The sequence below is a fragment of the Callorhinchus milii genome, unplaced genomic scaffold (assembly GCF_018977255.1).
Source record: "Callorhinchus milii isolate IMCB2004 unplaced genomic scaffold, IMCB_Cmil_1.0 Scaffold1, whole genome shotgun sequence".
Taxonomy (NCBI): Eukaryota; Metazoa; Chordata; class Chondrichthyes; order Chimaeriformes; family Callorhinchidae; genus Callorhinchus; species Callorhinchus milii.
In genome coordinates this window covers 65,614,033-65,624,363 of record NW_024704742.1, presented here as the reverse complement: position 1 = coordinate 65,624,363, position 10,331 = coordinate 65,614,033, and the positions used below count along the sequence as shown (strand labels likewise).

The 10,331-nt window shown below is 41.3% G+C and overlaps 1 protein-coding gene across 1 annotated transcript in view; it reads right to left on the bottom strand.

Moving 5' to 3' along the window:
* Window positions 1–2,737: 2,737 nt before the first annotated feature.
* poln (polymerase (DNA directed) nu) overlaps window positions 2,738–10,331 on the bottom strand; it is a 103,890-nt gene continuing 96,296 nt past the window's right edge. The window contains exons 21-22 of the mRNA XM_042342212.1: window positions 5,133–5,194; window positions 2,738–3,447 (exon numbers count right to left, since the gene is read on the bottom strand). Of these exons, the coding sequence (XP_042198146.1) occupies window positions 3,364–3,447; window positions 5,133–5,194 (146 nt within the window). The 3' untranslated portion in view covers window positions 2,738–3,363. The remainder of the gene's footprint in view (window positions 3,448–5,132; window positions 5,195–10,331) is intronic.

Sequence of the window (10,331 nt, the reverse complement as noted above, 5' to 3'; positions counted from 1 at the left end):
AGTATCCAAACCAGAGAGAGACATTATGCATATGTTAATATACAACACCGTTATATTATATGATTGGCAGGATGGTGGCAATGCTCTCAGTTTCGTGCTGAGCTGCGGTGCTCACTAGGAAGTTTACAGTGGCTGGTGCTTCCTATGCATCCAGTGAGGGCTCATTCCAACACAATCCAGCTGAACCGACTTCAAGGTGACATGTTTAGTAATGAAATGTTGTTAATTGAGTCACCCCTCTGTGGAGGTTCAATAATCCTGTTCCTGAGTTGGGTATGTCCGTGGTACTGCAGGATACTGCTGATGATAACACAGCCAGCCTGACTCATGAGACAACTTAGAGTTAGCAGACTTGAGCAGGGAATTTTCCCAATCGGTTCCTGTTAACCTTGCAAGCTGAAGCCCTAATGGGGGGGTTCTAGTTGGACAAGCAATGGGAAGTGCTCAGATAGTGCTCTCAATGGCAAGCTATGCAGACTTAGCTGGTTAAACTTATATAATATAATAATCAACTTATATCATCACAGAATGATATAGACAGGTCAGCATGGAGATATCAGCACATGAGGGAAACCTGCATTAAATATTTCCAAGTGAGAGGTAAGTGGCAAAGATTTTTTAAAAATAATTTTACAGCTCTTGTCAGTCACTGAATATCGATACTTACAGAATTCAGGACTGAAATTAATATTTCATTCCCTCACTCCATCCCCCCAACACGCACACACACAAAATCACACACACACAACACTCACAAAATCGTGATTCAACAGGATAATGAGCAGCAATTTTAACTATGGAGACTGACAGTGAACAAACACTGCAGGAATCTAGGAATAAGAGGCTCACCCAGAAGCCTTTGGTTATAATTTCCTATTAAGTATAACTATTTGCAGAGATACACCATTAGTAGACCTGCTGGCAAAATCCAAAATTGGTCACAGATCTTGACATACATTTTTTTCACATGAGAATCTTTTTGTGTTAAATATAATTACTATTGAATTACCTAGTAATTTACTGCTGGATATCCTGCCTAAAACAGTTCCCTGTAAAAATAGTTTTATTTAGCACCTGTTCACTTTCACTATGTCATTATGATCCAAAGGGCTTTTGTTAGTGCTTTGCACAGTTCAACACTGCACCGTTTGCACATGGGTGGTTTGCCTTACCATCCCTTACTAAAACATGACTGTTTCTGTCTTGTTCATTATTCACGAGGATGCTACCCCGCATGAAAGGTGCTATACAAATGCAAGTTGTTGTTGTGGAGCAGGAAACAGAGGCCACGAGAATACAAATTAATCCTGTAACCACCTTTGATGAATAGGTTTAATAAGCAGAAAGCTCGGAAACATTTGCACCTCAAACAAAACTGATAAACACACAACAGTGCAACAGCAATGAAACAGGTTCGAGAAAATTTGAGAAACTTGGAACTTTTAAGTCACTAGACTGAAAAAAAGCAAAATTTTGAAGTTATTAATTTTCTTTGTAGAATTTGTACATTTTCTTCTTGTAACACTGTTCAGCCTCAAGTGCTTCCCCATCCATCCTGACCGATGAAAATACTTCTCAATATCTAAGGTGTTCCCTCTTATTTCAGGTAGTAAGTTCAACCCTGTTAAGTGCCTCTCTAAACAAATGTTCATTTCTAACATGAGAGTCCTGGGGACCTGAAGTTACTGGAAGTGTAATAAACTGCTTGCTTCCAGACGACCTGAACTAAAAGTATCCGATTTCTGAGTCGTTGGGTCACCCTCAGTGTTATTTCTTGTGCACCACCCCGCTTGCACACTATATCCAGGAAGCACCATTAACGTCACTTCCTGCGAGTTGGTGTCACTTCACAAAGGAAGTGATATCAGTGGTGACTTAACAAGCTTGGGCTCAGCTATTAGGAAGTGCCAATTAGTGGAGACAGAGGAAGTGTCAGTTTTTATTATTGATTCATTCCCTGGAGTATCCCCCACCAAGAAATTGGCTCCGATGAGAGAGCCAAGGTCTTGACACCCAGCTGTCCTCCCAGGATTTTCCTGACTTCATCATGTGTACGACTGGCATAGAGAAGGATAGAACCTAATCTCACAAGCAAGCAGGAAGGTCAGGTTAGGCTAACCAGAATGATAGACCCTTTATCAGTGAGCAATATTAAATTCTACTTTCAATGGACAGAATTTAGCCAGAACATGTAGTGATTAACTATGAAAAGGTAGGCGTTTTCGTGTGCGCTTCAATAGTGGTAGTGGAGGGGGGTAATCTAGACCCAATATTCGATCTCTCCTCTGTGCGGAGCTCAATCGAAGTGAACTACCTGGACTCTTCAGGATCTGTAACTTGTGTCACTTCTGCATTGCCTGGCATTAACTCCCACCACGTAAATGTTTTCTCCCTGGAAATTCCTGTACGTCACATAGAGCATCATGGCTTTGATGAGACGATGGGTCAGCAATGTACAGGGGAATCAACAGAGAAAATACTGTCAGAGGTGCTTTTGCCAGCCATGCTGTAATAATGCAGATAACACCACTTTTTATATGCTAGTGTCCCTGTGGTCAGAGTCCCTGGTAGTGATCTGCTGAAGCACAACTCAATGAGTTTTAATCTGGACACAAGTGAAGTGTGCAAATAACTTTTTTGAAGAAAAAAAGGGATTCACTGAAGAACGCTGACCAAATTGGAGAGAATTCCCCTTATAATATTTAGGGTAAGGCAAATCAGTGGATTATATTCCCCATTAAAATATTACTTTTTTTAAAATCATTTTTGCAATAGTTGGATCTAATTTATACCATGCATTTTAAGAGCGCGTTTCAAAGACTAAGACTGGGTGGAATTTTGTGCCTCTGATAATGGCTTAAGCACTAAGAGTGAAATGGTTGAGACTCGTGTAACTGGCCACATTACTTTGCACATCTTGTTTGGAAATGCCACAAAGGGACTTTACCAGGGAACATGCTGCTCTAAACAATACAACAATAAGCTTAGATTTGGAGGAATGTAGAAGGAATGAATGAATAAGGAGGTAAATAATTACTAATAAATAATGATCAATTGCCAAGAAAACTGTCATTAGCTCATAGAATCAGCGATCATTTTGGCTTTTGCACATTCGGGGTGATTGTGATTGGTGATATCTACCACATCATACATCACATTTTTCACCCTAAAAAATTTGCTAAATGAAATGCAAATTACCATCATAAAACAGCGCAGGCTTCTTGACGTTACTCCAAGCCTTTGAAAAGTGAGAGGAATGTGAAGAATTAGGAATCATGAAAGCAGGTCGACATTTGCTGCACCCTTTTATAAGCAGCACCACATCCGCAACATCACAGTCGTAAAGGTGCTGATCTGTCGTGGTTACTGACCAGGACTCTTCCTATCCTGCAGCTCTTCCATCCAACCCCAAGACTTCCCAGAGGAAAGAGATACCTTTAAGGGCACCTGTGAGAAGTAAAACAAACCCACATCAATACGTGTCAGAAAGGAATCACTCAAATCAAGAAATATATTTCAGGTTAAAATGGAAGCATTGAGAGGAATCAGGCACATTGGATTACAATATAACGGGGTAAAATGTGTGGTTTTTAATACAAATATAATTAGTTTATAACTAATGCCAGTGTTAATTAGTGCTGCAAGTAAATATAATAATGATAGTAATCCTTACATTTTTATAGCACTGTTTCATGTATGGAGGACATCGCAAAGCACTGCACACGATGTATTATAAAAGAGCAATATATTCTATGTATTTTTGTAGGCAAACTTCCACCTTGCTTGACACCATTTGTTTTTAATATTGACCGAATTCTAACTTTTGTTTATTAGTTGAGTTCTGGGCTGGATCTTTTGAAAAGTGATGAACTTTACACTCTCTCAGTCCAGAATTGTTTGTCCCTCCTCTGGTCTCTTACCATTAATGACTAATTGATAATCACACCCAGATCTCTTTTCCTGGGTTCACTGTTTCTTCTTCTAATCCACATCACCTTACTTTATAACTACATTAAAATCCATCTGCCATTTCCAATTCATCAGCAGCACCACCCACTTCCTATCCGGTGGGCTACTCGTCCTTACCTCGGATTGACCAGAGGACCTCATAGCCTGCGCGGTGAAGAGGGGTGGGATCGGCCATCTTTGAAGTTAGCACAGAGCCTACATCAAGCAGCCCACCGAACAGGAAGTGGGCAGATGCTGCCGACAAATTGGGAGAGGGGCAAGAGGGAGCCTGGGGGTGCCACGGGCTGGGGATAGTGTGAGGATTGGCTGTGGCGAAAGGGCTCACTGAGGGATGTGGGGGAGTGAAAGGCAGCCATCGTTGACCCTGACATAGAGGCTACACCTGGTTTAAAGAGGACCAACCCTTTCACTGAGTTTTAGTCCACCCCCACCCAAGAATATTTTCAGCCGCTGCCTATGATGATGAAGCCATCTGAAATTTAATCCTGACAATCGTTCTTCAGTGGTTTAACTTTCAGTAAAATGTTGCAGCACTCTAGGTAAGATTGACATGGTAAATTCATTCTGTACATTGCATTCTCAATTTTTGAATGCTATCATGATACAGTACCACTTTAATGTCAAACCAGCCATAAATAATCATTGTTATTTTTATGGCTCAAATACTTCAGTTTGCATCAATGGATTGACTTGTGCAAAGAGAATTGAAACGATTTATTGCCAGACCACTGCCACTGAAAACATACATCAAACACACCAAATAAAATCATTTTGAAAATGTTATCCAGTGACACAGGGCTAACACTAATAATAGCCCAAACAGTAGCTTTCCTGATCTGTAACAAACCAATAATTGAGTGGGGAAGGAGAGGTGGGGACAGGGTCCACCTCTGGCTCAGTCAATGAAAACGTCAAAGGAAGTACAAAACTAACCCTGACTATTTCAGTCTGAGGAAGATTGGCTTCTTATGGTTTTTAACTATAACATAGTTCACCAATAAACTCTCAACAGTCAATGTTTTGTTAATACTGACCACTCTATGACGCTATTGTGAGTGAAGGGTGTTTTTAAATGCAAGTTGTTGTTATTATTAATGGAATATTGTAATTAGACTGAATTAGACTTTAGTTTTAGTGTTAACAATTGCAAAGTGTGACCGTACCTTCAGGTGCACTCCCAAGGCCTCCACGCACTGCAGTGATTCCATGGTGTTTTTTACAAGCTCTGTTTGTAAAAACAATGAGTTCATTATTAGTCTCAACAAAGCTAGTAAAGGCAAGTGGACAGAGGAGGAAAGGGAATAGCAGAGTGAGAGGCACAAAGAGAGGATTACGAGAGATGGAGGATCATGCGGTATAAACATATCATGTGGAGGCCTGTAGCTCAGTGGTTAAAGCACTCGTCTTACAAGCGAGAAACCTGGGTTCAATTCCAGTCAGGGTGAAACCTTGGGTAAGTTTCCTTACTCCACACGCCTAATAATAATCCCTCCAAAAAAAACAAAAAAACTAATAAATTGGTCATTTTTAATCCAGCAGTGCGACACTGCTGTGCGCAATTGGCTGCCGCATTTTGCCCACAAATATACGGTCAATTCACTTTACACATATTCTGTGAAGCGCTTTGAGACATCTAGAAGACATGAAAAGCACTGTATCAAATGGAAGGATTATTATTTATTTATTAAACACCGGCTCAGACTAGTTGGGCTTGTATGTAATTACAAACCACATTGTTTGGGCTCCTCTAATGCTCAGTGAAGAGCTATCCAACTCACTCCCTACACCCAGGCTTGTTCCTGTGTTAAAAGAAAATTGGTCCATTAGCAAGTCACAATGACATCACATCCTGCTTTGCACATTAAACAGGAGGTGATGTCAGTGGTGGGTATGCTTATATACCATGGAGCTAGTATATCTTGCTATAGTGATGGGATTTTGTGGATCCTAAACTCAGCATTACAATGAGGCTCCATGGTATTCATTGGAGAGTTATATAGATACCAGGAGGTTTTTTTTAATGCAGAGGGTAACCAATGATTAGAATAATTTGGCAGAAAGGGTGCTTGAGACCAGGACGCAGAATCCATTTGCAAAGCAGCTGATGTAGTGATGGGGAGATGGTAGGGTGGATGTTCTGGAGGATGAGACTGGATTGAAGGGCTTCTTACTCCAGATCAATCTTGTGAATTGTATTACAGTTTTGGTGCTTGTTCTAAGATGAAGATGTTTAATAGCACCATTTTCAGTAAATTCGCACGTTCTTCTTAAGTTTAGTCGAATCACATCAGTGAAACTTGCAGGGATAAGCAAACCTATTTCTCTTCTCTGGGACTTATCAAGATTTTCAGATGATCTACTGATTATAATGGAGTTTCCTTCAGCCCCAAGAGAACAGTATGTTATCACGAGAAATCTAATAATAAAGCCTGGAGTCACTGGGTTCCAGCATTCACAGTGTTTGGATATTCACTGGAGATTTGTCCACTGCTCGTTATTGGAGGGGGAGGTCAGAGTGAATGCTAGTACTGAAAAAAACTGTAGGCAGTTGAGGTAGGATGAATGGGAAGCATCCCATCACTAACAGCTTCTGCATTTACATTAATTATGCCATCAGTTTAATATTTGTGTGTGGGGGGGGGTCAACCAGCAAATAAGCACTATGGATGAATCCATAATTCCTCAAAGCTCGGAAAATAACCTATGGAACAGTGGTGTGGTTGTAAAAAAAAAACACTCCGGGTAAAGGAATTGCATTTTAATGTCGGGAGGACAAATGTTTACTTTTTTTAAAAAGTAAAAGTATTTCACCTACAAAATACACAGTCACCACAATTTAGAGTATACCCTGTGATGTGCTTTGAGACATTTCGACGATATGATGAGGTGCTACATCAAGTGCAAGGGCTATTACAACTATTATTATTAAATTTCAATTGACAAAAGTTCAGAAGTGATGTGCAGGAAAATGCTGATATCTTTTGTCAAGCTATAGACAACCTGCTATGATAAACTATTTTAACCATACACTTACCACTCTATGCTAGTACTGTAACAGAGGATGACATCAGCCTCAACCTAATTAGTGTCCGAGGAAGCCCCAGAAATTCATGTTCATTAAAACCTATTTGTAATTTATAGAAAATGAAAATGCAATGTTTAGCAAAAAAAATGTATTAGGCACAGGTTGGCAAGAACCAAGACTTGAGGACCCCAGAGTTGGGGTACTGCTGGAGTCTAATCAGCTAAACCCACATAGCTTGCCATTGATATTACTGTCTAGCAAGCTTTCCCACTGCTTGTCCAGCTAAACCCACCCTACCTGTTCGGGCTTTGACTTACACGTTAACAGGAGCTGAGTGGGATGATTCCCTGCCCCCAGTGACTGGTTGAAAATAAAAGTACAAAGTCTGCATTGGTAAATACTCGCTTTAATACTGGATAATACATCGTGATCTCCAAGACAACACTCTTTGTTTAATGAATTGATATGGAAAACATTATCAAGCTCATTCTTTACAAAGCTCATTTCATTACGCAGAGCTCTTCACAAAGTTCCCAAAGACACTGTTACAGAGAGAATTTGCTGGACTTTGTGTAGGAGCAGGTTTTTACATTATAGCAGCTTGACACTCTTATCATTGCAGGAGTTTGGAGCGATGAAAGAAAATTATATTTTATTAAGTGTCGATATAGTACTTACCAATAATAATAATAATCCTTGCATTTGTGAAAAGCGCTATATCAAATGCAAGGATTATTATTATATAGCGCTTTTCACATCTTCCAGACGTCTCAAAGCACTTGACAGAATATACTGTAAAATGAATTGACTGTATATTTGTGGGCGAAACATGGTAGCCAATTGTGCACAGCAGTGTCCCACAAACAGTCGTGGATTGAAAATGACCAATTTATTATTGTTTTGTTTTGGAGGGATTATTATTAGGTGAGTGGAGTAAGGAAACTTGCCCAAGGTTTCGCCCTACCTGGAACTGAACTCATATCTCTCGCTTGCAAGGCGAGTGCTCTAACCACTGAGCTACAGGACTCCAAGACTCTAAGGCCTCACCTCAACCTCTTGTCAGTTTTAGTGACCAAGATTCTGTAAATGGGATAAATTAAACCTGAAGATAGAGGCTATATTAAAATCCAAGTTGGCAGCAAACCAGTTCTTCAAGGATTTAGGGAGAAACCATCAGGGTAGTTCTGTTTAGCCCCAAATTTGTTGTTAAGGACAGTTAAGACACAATATGGTCCACGTGGCAATAATAATAATAATAATAATAATAATAAACCTTGTATTTGATATAGCGCCTTATCACGTCTTCGAGACATCTCAAAGCGCTTCACAGAATATACTGTGAAGTGAATTGATTGTGTATATCCTGTATTTTTGTGGGCGAACTTCCACCTTATATACTTGATTGTATATAAGTGTAATATATAAATGTAAAGATCAAGATTAACAAATCAATAACAAAGACATCATTCTGGGCCTAGGCTAGACTGTGATCTGGCCACAGAAATGAAGTGGCATTTTTGTCAGTAATGTTTCTACAACAATGTATAATGTCGAGAACTGTCACTCAAAAGCATCAGGAACAATCAAGCAGATGGACGAAGCATTCATTTTATTCACCATTGACAAAAAGTATTTAGGTGAAATGACTGACCATTAACTCCAGTTATCCACTCCCTGCAGGAAGCTACAAATAACAAGGCTAATTATGCTCCAGCGAACCCAATTGTATAGTCAGGTGCTGATTATCCACACAAATGGGGACTGGCCCTATTGTACATATGGAAACAATGTGGATAATTGGTCACCTTGCAAACTAAAAATTGTCAGGTGGGGGCTGCAGGGAGGTGGGGGCTGCAGTGGGGATCTGCAGGGATGGAGCCTGCAGGGATGGGGGGGTGCAAGCAGGTGGGGGCTGCAGGGAGGTGGGGCATGAAGGGAGAGGGGGCTGCAGGGAGAGAGGGCTGCAGCCTACACTGACCTGTCGCTGAGCACATTAGAGAGAGAGTTGGCTTCACAGTGGGCATGCCAAACCAAAGCCCCTCACATGAGGACCTGGAGTAAACCTGCCATACAGCATCAAGATGGCTAGCATGTCATAACCTGTCTTGTAAAGGTCCTCCCACCACACTGACTGCAGTTAGACGATGAGAAAGCTCTGAGGATTGGGGTAACAGCTGCTGGAAGGCATTAGCTAGAGTCTGAGTTCATGAACCCATGTTCATATATGCAGGGCTTGGAATCCACCCAGAATAATTTGTAAAGAGGTAAGCAGCTGCTGTTCAATCTTCCCACCTCCGATGGGTGGAATCGTCAAGCAATGGGAAGGGATTTCTATGCAGGAAGATGGTAGCAATTCTCTCACACATTTCTTGTTGAGCTATGCTGCCCACCAGGAAGCTTGCAAGGAGTTCCAGGTATCTGCCATCCGCCTAGTGAGGGCTCAAAACCACACTTGTTGGAAGTCAAATGACCAACTAGTGACTTCTCCTTGGGGGAAGGAGGTAACCAGAAGCTGAACTGGCATCAAGGTGACATATTTGGGAATGAAATGTCATAATCGAGCCCACCCTCTGTGGTGGTCCCGGTAGTCCTATTCCTGCACTAGGTGGGTCCGCTGTATTCCAGGCACTGCTGATGACAGCACAGCCAACCTGGCTCATTGGCAGGACTTTGAGTCATGGGGGGGCAGGAATTCTTCCCACTCAGCTCCTATAAACACCCTAAAACGTAGGATGGTCCTAGCTGGACAAGCAGTGGAAAAGCTAGGACCACCCTACTCTCAACAGCAGGCAATGTGGTTTTAGCTGGTTAGTCTCCAGCAGTTACCCCAACACACACTCTGGGGTCCCCAAGCCTCGACTCCTGCCAGCCTACGCCTAATACTTTCAGGAATTAGTTAAGCAGGATGCGCATTCCATTCCAATACACAGGAACTTCAATGCGTAAGTGGGGTATGTGCAACTTTCAGTTTGGATTGTGATGGGTTTCCGCATGTGCCGGATACCCAGCTGACCAAAAGAACACTATATAGAGCTACACTGTGTCGGTCCTTCATTCTCTCTCTGGTGCTCTCTCTCTTTCTTTCCAGCAACGTAATGTGTAGTCTTATGCTTCTCCAAAGACCCATGTACAGGGTGACCAAAACGTTGTGATACCATCACAATGTCTAATAGCTCTTAAAGAAATAGTGATTTTTTTTAAACAATAGGGTAGATATCACGATTTTTTGGTCACCCCGTATATACGGGCTTGATGTCACAGATAAAATGACGCAATATCTAATTTATAAGAAAACTGCCCAAAACACGTGTGTCCGCCTGGCTCAGTTGATAGCACT